Source organism: Fistularia commersonii, chromosome 28 (genome assembly GCF_037954325.1).
Source record: "Fistularia commersonii isolate RoL2024-O1a breed Wild chromosome 28, RoL_Fcom_v1.0, whole genome shotgun sequence".
Classification (NCBI taxonomy): Eukaryota; Metazoa; Chordata; class Actinopteri; order Syngnathiformes; family Fistulariidae; genus Fistularia; species Fistularia commersonii.
This window is the reverse complement of record NC_141311.1, coordinates 5,437,547-5,452,130: the sequence shown is the minus strand read 5'-3', so window position 1 is coordinate 5,452,130 and position 14,584 is coordinate 5,437,547. Positions and strand designations below refer to the sequence as shown.

The 14,584-nt window shown below is 41.7% G+C and overlaps 1 protein-coding gene across 3 annotated transcripts in view; it reads right to left on the bottom strand.

The window, feature by feature from the left end:
• rhbdf1a (rhomboid 5 homolog 1a (Drosophila)) overlaps nt 1-14,584 on the bottom strand; it is a 30,454-nt gene that overhangs the window by 8,050 nt on the left and 7,820 nt on the right. Inside the window, exons 2-5 of one of the 3 annotated variants that reach the window (XM_086175549.1) lie at nt 2,534-2,678; nt 2,284-2,423; nt 1,758-1,865; nt 114-327 (exon numbers count right to left, since the gene is read on the bottom strand). In XM_086175549.1, coding sequence (XP_086031675.1) covers nt 114-327; nt 1,758-1,865; nt 2,284-2,423; nt 2,534-2,650 — 579 coding nt within the window. In that variant the 5' untranslated portion in view covers nt 2,651-2,678. The remainder of the gene's footprint in view (nt 1-113; nt 328-1,757; nt 1,866-2,283; nt 2,424-2,533; nt 2,679-14,584) is intronic. The other 2 variants (XM_086175550.1, XM_086175551.1) reach the window with 2 other exon arrangements.

The following is a 14,584-nucleotide window of genomic DNA, read 5'->3' as shown; positions in this document are numbered from 1 at the left end:
ATACCCTCTGCATATGAAAACAAATTGTGCTGAGTGGAATAGTGTTTTTCAAACATTCAACTTTAATTTTAAACTGGAGCAAAACTTAAAAAGCAGCTCATCTGACAGTTTACCTTTTGCATGCCATGCTGCGAGGTGGGGACATACAGAGGGGGAGGCGTCTCAGTGCTGGTTAAGGAGATGTTGTCCTGGCTGGGCAGATCCATCTCTCGGATCACCTGTGGTTTCAGCTTTCCGTAGCGCAGGCTGCAGTGGCGAAGGCTCTTCCTCTGCCATTTCTGTGTGGCATCACCGTCCTTACTGACACCAAACCAGTCCGCTGTGCCCCTAATACCACAATCCTGACATTTTAGTTCTGCCTCACAAAAAAGTCATTAATTTGCCTCACTTCTTAGATTAAACAAAACCTGGCACTGCATTACTAAGAGCCACTTGGCGTGAATATAGAGGAGTGGTCAGGTAAATATTCAAGGCAGTAATTAAGATGACACCTCCCTGAATTGATCAGAAATATGCCCTTATAGTGCACGTAAAGGCTGGTGTGAGAGTGTTCAGACACAGAGGGAAAAGACAAGTATCCAGTGCAGTCTTTGCATGTTCAGAGAAAGAGTGGGCACCAATTTACAGCGACGAACCAAATAAGCAAAGTTGACATTGCCTGAAGGTTTGATTTGAACCCGTACGCTCCACTCAGCATCTATGAACATGCATGTAATCACATTGTTGGAGTAAAGACTAATAAATAGCAGAGCACACAACGTCACCGCACCCCGAGGCCAGAAAGTGGAAACATTCTTCAAAGGAGAGTTTCTTCACTAATTGACAGCTGCGGAGTGAATGCTGGGTAAGGTCTGAATTAAATCTCTTCTTCTCATGCTCGGCTCGTACTTTATTCATTTATTTATTTATTTTCCAATCACCCAATTTCAGCCGTGACTATGTAGGCGCTGTTGCGATTCTATTTGGTCGACCATTATGTATGGTTGACCATGATCATTGACCGGGCTTATTTCTCTCCAACTGTGCAAATTCTATAAATTCCGGCAGCCAGATGGGTCTACAAAGCTCAGATTTCTTTTTTACTGTAAAGAGCCGTCTGGCATCTTTCCCATTCATTGCTGATTTTTTTCACTTCAATGAAAATTGAAGGAAATCACGATCACAATTAAAGACAGACCTGCACTAACCAGATACTGCAGAGAATATATTTTTTAGCTGTGAGATAGCTACCATCGATTAAGCTAAAATTTTCCCAAAATTATCGTGAATGCTCAAGCATGTAGATTTTCCTGCCTGCGGCGGTACTTTACACTCCATAGACTTTGTATTTCATCAACTTAAAAAAACATTTCAGTCAGTCTTATTTGGATTCATCGGTATCACCTGATTATCATCAGACCTCCGGCCTGAATTGTGGCTTTCGGGTTTTGAGGACAATTTATATAAATATCACTTGTTACTTTAATTTGACTTCCATTTAACTTACTTGATTTGAGTTGACATGAATTATGGATTTTGGGGTTTTCAGCGGGCCTAGGGGAAAGCCTTTACAATTTCGGCCCAAAAAAAAAAAACAAACCTTCTTTGACATGGATCCTGGCAGAGATAAACAGCAATCTGATGGTCTTTGACAGTGTATGCATATAAACAAATTGTAAACTCTATACTAGCAACCACACAATTATCTCAATAAGTTTAAAACAAAGCCTCTGTCCTAAATGTACAGGTGAAGTCTCACAAGGGGCTTCCTGCCGTACCTGAGCAGGGTTCTGGAGAGCGAATAGTGTTTCCTGGTGCTGCGTCGAGCAGCTCGCTGCCCTTTAATGGGCACCGTGTTAATCCGCTCAAAGTGAACCCTCCTGCTGCTGTGACAAGGCAGAGCATGGCCGGAAGGTGGTGGGAAGAAACAGAAGGAAAGAAAAAGGAAAGAGAAGAGACAACAACAGACAGTGAGAAGGAAAAGTGCAGCTGGACAGCACTGCAGCCATCATCCAAGGACAGCAAGGTAAGGTTAATACTTGCTTTTCATTTAGATTTGCCAGATTAGGGAAGTTACGACCAGGCAGGAGATTGTTAATCAGAAACAGCCATGCAAATTGGAAAAACAAGGGAAGAAACATTGCGGTTGCATGGAAAATATCTTTTGCATTCCTCGGGACAAAAGCAACATCTTCAATTTCACTCACCAACCTCAGCTGAGATTGCTCATGCACACTTAAGTCCTACTGTAGCATATGGCATATCTGAACAAAACATAAATGGTTTATTTCAAGGTCCTTTCACCTCTTGATGGTCTGAGTGATGGATGACTGATGTTGCAAGACGGGCCGGCGGGTGTCAAAGAAGTCCCGGGGAGGGGACTGGAGGTGAGACGTTTCCACGGGCATGCTGATGCTGCGCAGGAAGCCCTGCCGCTTCACCGGCTTTTAGGAAATAAAACGCAATCGAAGTGAAAGTTAAAACGGAGGCCCGCATGAAAAAAAAAAGAAGAACAAAAAAAAAAAAAAAATTTGTAAGTATGTGATTAGGGAACCTGAACGAAAGTGGGAGGTTCATCCAGTGACATCTGAGTGGCAGGAATGTCCAGTCTGAGCCAGGGGGGCTTCTTCCTCTGCAGGCTGCTGGTGCTCTCCCGCTGTGGTTCAGCCATGTTCTCTTTCCCACCCCTGGCCTGCCAGCTACAAAGACAGCATGCAAAATCACAATTACACATCAGCAACTGCTATTACAAACCACGATCTTAATAGAAATGTGCATGATGCTCACAGATTTGGGGTTTGTATTGCAGAATTGTGACACAAGAGGGGGCTAAGGTGTTGATTTAAGCATGTCTTGAAGCAAGGGGAAAACCACAAGAAGTCCACAGCCACTGCCCTACACACCCAGTTAAGGGATTAGTCTTCAGCTTGAATTATCCATCAGGGTGATTGAAAATAAAATGTTTTTTTTTTATACTCCAGTGATTTGAGCTAGACAAGAAACAGAGCATCATGAGTGCGTTTATACCCCACTGATGGGACTTGTTAACAACGCCATCAGACATGCTGCATGTATCCGCAGCGCCCTCATAAACAGCACTAGTTTATTGTTCCAACCTTCCTCATTTCTCAGAGTGGTGATTTTCTCCCCATCATTTTATAAATTGTCATTCCCAAAATAAAAAACAGAATTTAACCAGGCTTCAATTGTACAAATATGAATCAATTGATATTGCATGTGTTTGTGCGAATTTTGCCTCAGTCATTCATTAAATAAATTTTCCTGCAAGTAAGAGCTGTAACAGAACGCCCTCAGACATCTCCTTTGCTAAGGATTTGCTGCAAAGCTGTGAGACTATTTTATTTCAGCTTCAGATCTTCGTGTCACGGACGCCAGTCACATCAGGCCCACTTTGGGTTCATTCAGACACAGCAGGTCACGTCCTCGTTTCTCTTGTTGCGGCTCCAGCTCCTTGAAAAACACTGGCATCTTGTGACCACATCTGCTTTGCATTGCCATTTGAACATACCACAGGCTTCTGTTTTAGCCTAAGTGATGAATGGAAGCGGTGTCAGTCGATCTCCGCGAAGGCGGGAGAAAAAAAACCTCAAAAGGTAGCGGAGGTCAACGCAAAGGTTTTTCTACTTAAGCTCAAGGTGTTAACTGAATTACTAGAAATGTTGTGAATCAATGAATCCAAACTTCCTAGGGAGTGAAGAGATAGAGTTGTTAAAACTTTGCACTGTGTAGTTATTTTTTTTAATAAAATAAAAGAGACAGAGTAATTTGAATGAATCAGTGCGAATAAACAAACTGTCTTACTTACATCTCCACTTCTATTTATAAAGTCAGTTGTGGCTGAAAGTTATCTAACATCACACACCGTCTCATGTTTTACGTCAGCTTAGGAGAAATGCAAATCACACACACACACACACACACCGGTATCTCCGAGCATGGCTCACTGCCAGACGGTTGCAATAGCTACACCCTCTCCTGCCCTGGGCTACGACATTTAATTACTTTCCCCATTAGTTCAAGCCTGCTAAATGTAGAGCAGGTCAGTGACAAGGAGTGGGCATCGGCTTCAGGGTCGCACATTCAAACTGATGTGGAAGGAGCTGCAAGACCACATTAAGGAAACCAACTTCTCCTCCATGCAAATCGTACTTCAATTCCTTAAGCAGCGGCTCGCCCTATCTTGACTCTGCTTCCATTGAATGCTGCCGTGATCCCCGCCTCCAGAGAACAGCGGAGGGCTGGCAGAAGGAAAATTGTACATCTCTTTTATAATGTCTGGGCACAGCTTCACCTGCTTTATTTTTCTTAACACTCCTCTCTTCCTTCCTCACATGTGGTTTTTGAGTAAACTGTTGCAGTTTTACATGCAATTATAGCCACATGGTTCTTTTGTGGTGGCAACCTACATGTTCGCCGGGATAAATCCCACACAGAAACAGCATTTAAAACAAACAAACAAAAAAAAAAGCACTGTATCTCAACAAAATCTCAATGCTCCAAAAAAGTTTGTTTGCTCTATTTACATAGATATGATCCTAATTGAAATAGCATCCATGGACCGTGCTGTAGACAAAGGCCGAGTTCCTTGGTATCAAACTACCAGTTTTTGCATATTCCAACTGACAGTGGAGCATTGTGAGTGAGCAGAGCGCCGTCAAGGTCACTGTCATAAATTGTGTTTTTTTCCCCGTATTTGGTTAGCAGATTTAAGTTGACACTTTATGAGTTCTTTCGGTTGTGTTTGTGTAATCCCTCAGGGAGACAGAATGAACAGATGCAGGCTAAACTAACCTACTTAGTAGAGGTTATTAGGCATGGGTACCATGTGAGCTGGGGATGACACTGAGTTCAGAGTCGTTGGGGAACATCTGTATCTTGCACAGCTGCAAACGTGTAATTGTATATTAATAGCACAACATTACTAGGGCCATGTGGGTCTTGTACTTTTTCATGGGCCTGTTGCTGTGATTTGTGAGAGAATTTGGTAAGAGGACAAGATAAATTTGCAAATTTTAGGCAGACAACTATGTGAACAACTACCAATCTCTTTCTTTTCAAAAGTCGAATTAATAGCCAAACTGGCACAAGTCTACAATTCAAGCTGCTGGAGATGAATAACCGGATTAGTTGGCAAAATCAGTGCACAAACATCAGCAAGACTAACCGCCAACTACTAGTTGTTGACTTTTATAAAGCCCACAGTTAGTCATCAACCTTTATGGGGAGGGTGGAAAGTAAAGCACAGAGAAGGGAGGATTCAAAGCTGGTCTTTATCCCAGAATGAAGGGTCTTCATAGACATAAAGACCTTCAAAAGCAGAGATGTCCTTGGGGGAAGGAGAGCTGACTGAATCTCTGTTTGGCAGCTCTCCAGCCCTGAGGATTAGCTCTTTCATGAGAGTGCATATTATCTGGTCATGGTCAAGCTCAACAGTAAAAGAAGTTTCAAAGCAATGACTCAGAAAGATTGCAATTCAAATAATTCAACTTGACCCTTGTGCAGCTAATTTACCATACCGCCTTATCTCATGCTCAAGGTGATTGCATGTTTTTCTGGTTGACATGTAGTATGTTAGCAATTCCATCCATGAAATAGTTTCCTCACAGCATTTACATTCCTGAAGATCATTTGAGACCAATACTCTTTAAACCGCCTAGATTTGATCTAGGTTTTCCAGAAGATTACTTTGGACTTAAAGAGTCATATCAAAAGAGGAGAAGAAACACCCACACCCAGAAATCTGCACTTCCTCCCGTCATTTGAGAGAAAATAGCACTTCCTGCCGAATGCCGACCCACATCGCCAGCGTGGATTGTTTTACATTTTGGGGTTGACGTCGCCTCTTAAGCCCACTTCTTCTCCCCATTAGGCAGGAGAAGACAGACAAGCGGACAAAACAGAGAAGACAAGATGACATATCTCCAGGTGCAGGGAAGTCCGGCAGGCCATAATGACTGGGGTTGACAGGCATAACTAACTCTGTCCCGGGAGCTGCAACGTATTGTATTATGTTCTGCATACAGACTCGAGCCCAGTGCAGTTTTCCATGCCATCATTTAAAATAATTACCGGGCAAATGGTCTCCAGTCATGCAGGCAAAGGCCCTGGATTACAGCAGCAGAGGCCCAGCCGTCACAGGTGAGTCAAACATGACATGGGCACAATGGATGAAGCTTTTAGTGCACTCAAGGACATGGAGGAAGCGGTGATGTTGCTCAGGGGTAATGCTAGTGCTTTATTCTGTGCTAATCGGTGTGTATAATATTGTCATTTCTCTCACTCACCAAACATGTACTAACTCTTCTATTTCATATTTGCATATATTGTGTATATATCACAAACAGACCAAGTCGCATTCAATATACCCGCACATCTGTTCTAACATGTGCATATGATGGTATGATCGCGGCATAAATCATTTCTGGATTAAACATTTTTAAACAGGTTTTTATATATTGTTGAAATGCTCTATCCAGGGCCATTTCTAATCTCAGTGCATGCCATCCTCACATTCCATGAGATCTCTGGCTGAAACTGCTGAGCTGAAATGCCAGACCAGGAAACCACATGAAGTCTAACCATTACGGACAGGAGCTGGCTGGTTTCCGGGTACTGCGTGTACTTACTGCTATTCACTATTCCACAAGAGGCAGTCTCGCTGCAGCCACGCTGTGGGTGGCTGACAGAGCTGTGTCACCGAGGCTGACAGAGCCTTAGGAGGCTGGCCAAGTAGGGCCGCGCTCGCTCCAGGGAGTCTCTGTCGAGGCTGGGTGGACACGACAGCGGGGAAATTGCTTGATAGCATGCACAGACAGGCGCCGTAATATATGACCTCATTAATCTGGAAGTGAGAATACTTCCTGGCCTTAAGCCTTCTTTCCTCAAGTTGGTGTTTCATCCTCTTCTGCCACTGCCGCACATTTTATTCAAATGCTTTGGCTCATCTCATTGTTGTACCTTTACCCACTTAAAATGTGTTTTAAGAAGAAGCTCGGGTTTTAAAATACTGCTAAAATTCAACTTTATGCAAATAAATTACAGGCTGGCTAATGTTTTGCTACCTACCTGAATGCATAACGCGTGTCATGTTTGTTTTTCACCATTCTCCACAAATTACTCATTCCCCATAAATATCACTACTATTCAGTATTTTGTACGTCTTACTCAATGCTGCAGGCACGGCTCAAAATTGGAAACAATGGAGGGAAACTAAACCATTCAGGCAGATTGCCATGATTTTCCCCTCACCCCAATAACACCAGAAAAGTTCTTGGTATAAATTTGAAGAAATGAGAATATCACATGTCGAGAAAGATAGACATTTTGTCAGATTAAATGATGTTGACACTGACTAAACGTCGCCATTACGATATCAAGATCTGCCAGCAGAATCTGCAGCTCTCTTAACTTTGATTTCCTAATGATTCACAGAAACCCATGACCGCATAGCTCTTCAGAATAGGGTGGGGTCATGTACAAAACAATTTGAAGAAGCACCAGATGATCCAAGGATAAATTCTCTGCACTTCATCAAGCTACAGGCATGTTTCTTTTGTAATCTACAGAGGCAACTGTAACCCGTCTGCACATAATTTGCAGACTGATGCTTCTGGTCTTAAAATAGCACATAATACGTGCAACTGAAAGGATTTAAGAAGCTGACAAATGTACACAGCTAATGATTTTTATTTGGTTGCTTTTGGAAACAGGGACCAAAAATAAGCAATGAGTTTTATGTGGCAACACCAGTAGAGCTTCTGCGTATTTGGTATAACCACATGAGAATCAAATGTCTGGGCTTTTTTTTTTTTTTTTTTTTTTGGGACGCTAGTCTGGTGACTATTAAAACAGGACGACTTCAAAATGGCCTGACACATGGTTTCTACTCTCATTTCTCCTTTTTCAACAAATAAACCTGATTGGATCTTCAGTGAAGGCCTAATGCTTCTCAGTCCTGCCTAGTTTAGAGGGGAAATACAGGCCGCAGGCCAAACTGTGTAGTGCAACTCAGCACCAGTGAAGCTGCAGTCATCTGAATTGACCCAAGTGACATGTGACAGTGTCTTACCCAAGCAGCCCTTATGACATTAAAAACATAGAGAGAGGGAGAGAGAGAGAGAGAGAGAGAGAGCGGGAGCAGAAATACCCACTGCAGCTGACCCTGAGATCAAATGTCACTGCTAGCCGAGGGGCAGGCGTGGTGGGTGGGTGGCGATGGCATGACGGTTGGCTGAGGGTGGGCATAGCAGACAAGACCTCGCTATGGAGGGTGGAGCGAGTCCTTTTTGCGATGCCTTTTTCCACGGATATTTTGCTCGGCCTGTAAGTACTTAGTGGGATTTTTACAATGAAGGCTTTACAATTTCATCTTGGTGGTTTTCAGCAGGGAGTGATAAATTTGCATCAGTTTTTTTTTTTTTTTTGCCAGGCTCCCTCATGGTCATCGCAGTGTTTACTAAATGACAGGATCAAGTGCCAGGGATATGAATAGCTCATGAAAGTATAAATGGCATCCTCACAGTGGACTCTTTGCAAGTGATGTATTTATAGAACTGAATTTCAAATGTACTGCTGGATGAAGCCATAGACCAACATAAAAAACATCCTGCTACAGATCTCTGGCAAAAGCACACATGACTACACCTCTAAGAAACCGTGAACATCAAACCACTCTTAAGAAACCCCTGATCAGTCTAGGATCTCTGTGCAAGATATTTACACCCCCAAAAGCAATAACAGTAAATTCTATTATATTTCCTGCAGCCTGCCATGTCTTAACGATGCCAGGCGAATGCAGGACCTTGAAAATTGTGCCTGGTTATTCTTTCATCAAAAGGTCGGGCCTTTCACCAGCGAGTAATATCCTGCACAGGAAATCAATATGAGGGAGAGGTGAGACTTATGAACAGCCCACAGAAACCAATATATTACAACTTTAATATTGGTGTGTTTATAAACAAAATATCAGATGAGAGAATGTTCGCTTTGCGTAACACTCTTTTCTTCCCTTGCGCTAAACTTTACATTCAGGCTAATCCGGCTCTTAAATTATTGAACCCTTCTGCACAGGTGAATTATTTACATGCTTCTAGCTGCAGCTGCTATGCACACACAAGTAGTAGATGCACAGATGTGGCCGAAGCCGCTGAACTAAATCTACTCTAATCTCTGTCATGTTAAGGGGCCTGTATTAGCTCAGAACCTCAGATCCTAAAGTCCTCCCTTCGTATTCTTGGGAAAAGACAAACTTGGCACATCTGTATCATGTCTCTGTCTAGAGCTGTATTTGCAGACGCAATCTTAAGGAAGCAGCCAGTGGTAGAAGCTCACAGCCTTCACATGTTTGGGATAAAGCAGCTGATAAGTAGCTAATTTTATGCTGCAACTCTGTGAGACCTGCAACTTGTTCCTTTGCCATTATTTTAAACCTCAACTTGACTTTACGATGCTTTCAAATAAGCTCCCTGCATTCTGTGGGGAAGGAAAAACCCAGCTAAACACTTCATCACTGGCTCAAATAGGTACAAGCATGAAAAAAACACGGTATGAACCAAATGGTCGGGGCCACTGGGAGCTCCGCGTTGAGGGACGCTAATGAAATTCAACAAGGCTGAACCTGACCTCATCACGCTGACAGATGTGTAGTGGTTGGTAACTGTTATTGATTTGAAAAAAATCCACATTGTTTCTATACAATATTTTAGCTTTTGCCCAAGATGCAAAAAGTAAGGAAAATCTTATATTATGCTGAGATGAATAACTGAATTGTGATCAAAAATGCCTCCCAAAAGGTTTATTCTACAACTTCAGGGACAAGGACATTTTATAAAGCTTCAATCCCTTTCCAAAGCAAGATCTCCCTTTGATTTGAAAAATGCCGAAACGATGAATAATGTTTACACTACCAGCGTTGAGCAAGGGATCAGTAACCAGGCATTCGACTGTATGACTAAGTTGTATATTATCCTTCTCACCCCATAACCTGTGTCTGACATCAACATCTCAGCTCTGCAGCTTAATAGGGGACAAAACGAAAAAGGTCTGGTGAACCATCTTCTGTGCAGTTCCCACAATACCTAGATGTCCCCGAAACTACAAACAAGCACGTTATTGTGTACATGAGGTTTGACATTCTCTCGTTAAGTGAGTAAGAGAAGAATCTCAGAGAGAGCATGCCCTGACAACATGTGATCACCATCTAAATAGTTTCCAGCATGATATCAGCCTGAATCAGGTCTACAAAAGGCCGCATTGTGCTGCCTGATGCAGACTGGACTGAACAAGGGTCATTGTGTAGCATGATCATACTCGAAAAAAGCTAGAGCAGGCTGAAATTTTCATTCTTCCATCAATGGAAATAGTGCACTAAGCAAATTCCCTGTTGAGATAATTACTCAGTAGGAAGCACAAGATGAGTTAGCTCCCTTATGGTTTAGCATCGACTTCAAATAAATTGGACAAAACCATATCCAAGCATACATTATTAACTGACTGGAGACAAAAAAAACGCCACTATCACAACTGTTTATCTTTACGATCAAATCAGTCATTGAAGCTAAAAATACTTTACAATGGCGCATCATCAGCTTTGTCATCTCGCATCCTTTAAGGGAGACCACCAGCACGGGGAGGTCAGCTTGCTTTTTCTTTTTTTCTTTTTTTTTTTTAACTGAGGAGCACTGGAAGGAAGGAAATCCTTAGCAGAGTCGGAGGCGTCGTCCAAACGAAGGCAGGAAACACACTGCATTCTTAATGTCTGGTCCACACGATCACGGAAACAACACGCAGTCGCTCACATGCAAAGGAACACATCAACACCGCACGTGTAAACATACACATCCCAGCCCTGGGGAATTAAAAAAAACAAAACAAAACATACATCATACACTGTTTGACTCCACCCGGTTGCTGCCTCAATCAATATCTGGTTTGAGAGAAAACGCCGCGCAGTGCGACATTCAAATCTCACGTATATTGAATTTCGCTGAAGAGGAGTGGCCTGAACCGCTGGGAACTAGCCATAGTAGCTCAGCTCAGGAGGAGGAAGTCTTTTATATCAGCTTTTCCGAAGTCAAAACCGAAGTTGGTGGTTAGACAGGCGATAAGAAATATTCTAATTACATCGAATTCTTGAAATGTACCGTGTTTGGAAGGATTTCACTGAGGATCGGTTTGAGGCAGCAGAAGTAGAGCATGAAAACATAAGGGCCTGCAAAAGCTAGCCATGGATTGAGATTTTTTGTTACTGTCGATATAAATGCAATCATGGATCGTGCACGGAGTCAACCCAGCCTCTATGATAAAGAAATGTGTTAGCAATAAGAAGCTAGTTTTAGCCTCCTTGGCATCGTATACAATTCCAATGTCATCGTGAGCCAATTATGCCAAACTGGAGCCTAAGAGTTGAACAGAGTAAAGAGTTGTAATAGAGAGCGGAAACTCAATCGCAAATAATGGTTCCTAGTCAGATTTGAAATCTTGAAAGTATTATCTGATCTACTGACAGTGGCACTTTCATACAATTTCATACACTACTCACTCACTTTTAAACGTATTATATTTTCTGACACACCTGCTACCAAAGCCAAAGTGTTCAGAAGTATTCCACTCTAATCCTCTTAATACTATAGGGATTATAAAATAATTTGGCTGATAGATGACGCGGCCAATATGTCCTCACTACATTTGTTCTTCTATGCTTTTTTTTTGTGTCATCTATTTCCTCTTCTAGCAGACCAACAGAAAATATCTTGAGAAAAACAAACATTTAAAAGTCTGTAACCCCTTAATCATACAATCTCAGAGGACAAATGATACAACATTTATTCAGCCGTCTTCAGTTTAAAAATTTCACAGATCAGCACCTGCCATCAGTGAACCGATTCTTATTCAGGAAGAACAACGGTAGTCAACATGCGAGACATTGCTTCACATTATTTATGTCTGATGCGACAACACATCCTTCGCTGAAAGATCTGAAGTAGCGCAGGGAGCAAATAAGGCCGACGGTAGTTTGTAGAACAATCTGAAACAACAGCGCTGCATTGCCTTTGCAAATCAGAGGCTGCGAATGAATCTGTTTCCTTGTGTACTGTCCACTACTAAGGAGTTAAATCATTTCAATGTCAAATTAAATTTGTATTAAAATTTGAAAAGCAATTCTTTGATGCAATGATGATGCAGAACAAGTCAGTTGTTTAACTTTGATTATAAAATGCTGCTTAAAAAAATATAATTTACAATTTTTAGTCACATATGTTGTCACACTGGTTTTAAGCCTCTCTCTAAAGGTACACTTATTATCTCTGCGCCAAGATCAGTTTAACAAATGCTTTCCTTGGTACAATGGATCCTTGGAACCATGTGATCAGATAACAACTACTTGACACTGAGAAAAGGAACATTGCAAAAAATTAGAGCAAATACTCCACCTTGACAGCCAGTCCACCTTCAGCAAGTGAGAGTAAAATATGAAATAATAAGACATTAATTCATGAGGTATCAAAGTATTTGTCATCTGACAAGAGGCCTGAACCTTACAACCATAAAACCCACAGCTAACTTCAGATTCACTATCACACAAATCCCCTCTCTTGACCACAACCAATAAATGTATTAATTCTTTGATACAGCTCATTTGGCTGCTAAAACCATGAGGCCAACATTGCAGGCTTCAATGTACAACGGGACCAGGAAACAGTTCAAAATTGTGTGATAGATTGGATAAAAGATGAAAAGGGCGCCTCTCTTCCCTGCCTTTCCTGTCAAAAATTGATGGTCTGTTTAAAGGGACAATGCAATGTGTGAAATGTGATCTAAACATTTTCAAACGCGGAACAACCAAAAAATGACATGAATTTTAAGAGGTTGACAAAAGGTCTAATTTGGGCTTTTAAAAACCCTCTGCACTCAGCTTTTTGTTGTTGCATTCCTGCTCCTGGCTAAGATAATAACTTATAAAATTCAGCCTAAATTAGGGTAGAGAATCACTAAATCTTTCAATTACTTATTTTATTTATCCTTGAAAAGTTTGCCTGACTAACAATTCGCTGATGACTGCATTGATTTCCTTCTATTGATATACATTATCTGCATATGTATGTGGATATGCATGCACATGTGTAGGCGGGTGAGACACTGAGCCCGCGGCAGGCAAATATATGTGTGAACTGTAACCCACCACACAGCCTAATATTCCCGAAGGCAAAGAAAACCGGGGTGCTGAACCCCCAGCTTCCACGAGCATCAAACCCTACCTACTGTCCAACATAAAGCAGAGCAAAGATTTCTGCATAGAGAGTCAGTCTGCTTAGCTTCTCTCAGTTAGAGGGAGGGTAACTATATTTGCACACAATAACTGGGTCATTTGAATAAAGTGCAAATATTTGAATATCTTTCATCGGTTGCACAGGCAAATACACAGATAAAACAGTAGAAGCAGAGTCTACAGTGTCCCGGGTTTATTTGGTTGTGCGTGACTTGGGGAGGGAGAATTGGTTTTACCAACAAAGTGTTCACAGTTAGGCAGTGTTCTCTTGCTCCCAGAGCTGCATGTGGTGGGAAGAGCAAACAAATCATTCCCAAACACACCATCTCTCTCTGTTCTTTTGTTTGAAGAAGAGTTAAATTGACTTTCCATGTTTCTTATGCAGTCTCTGACAATTTCAACCCCTCACGGGAAATCTATGTGTCTGAGGCCTATTTAGTCTGTGTGGTGGGACACAGAACGTGAGTCACATGGTAGAGCTTTGGAGAATGTACGTTTGAGAGCAATGACTCAGATGTATGTGAGGTGAGATCTGGGTCTCTGTGTCAAAACATGGAAGAGTCACTCATTCAGCTGATGCCATTTGATGACGTGTATAAAACAAACAGCATCATTCACAGGCCCACACAGGTAGATGAGCAGCGTTATAGGTGAGGATCAGACAGAATCTGATAACACCATTACATTTCTTTGCCCGTGAGAACCTTCGGTACCAAAATGTAGTGACTCCACAATTAATTACACGTATTTTCTCTATGATATACCACAATATATCTGTAACTGATGGAGAGAAAATACCTTTCGAAGCTGGGATTGCTCATAAATTGCCTACATTGTTACGCAAATCTGACCACAAAGATGAGGCAATGTACGGCGCGCGCACACACATACACACACACACACACAGTTTTAGTTGTCCTTGGAAAATGATGATGGGAATCTTGTTAAAATATTGACATTCAATGTGTCACTAACACATCACAAGAGGAAGTCTTGCAATCAGGCAGGGTAAACATACAAAAATCAATAGCTGGTTGTTAATCTAAAAATCTATAACAATTTCCAAATAAACCACAGCAGTCTGACAATATCATTTTTCTTCGACAAAAATAAATTAGACAAAAAGCCTTTCTTTTCAGGGTACACTCAGATCATTTAATTTATAGTAAGCTATTCTAGTCTTTCCGTGTATCTACGCCTCCAAAAAAGAATATAATGAGCAATGATCATCTTTTTTTTTCCTTCTTATAAATCAGGAAACCGTTTAAGACAAAGGAAACTATTAGTCCGCACAGGAGCTGATTCCCGTCACTAAAT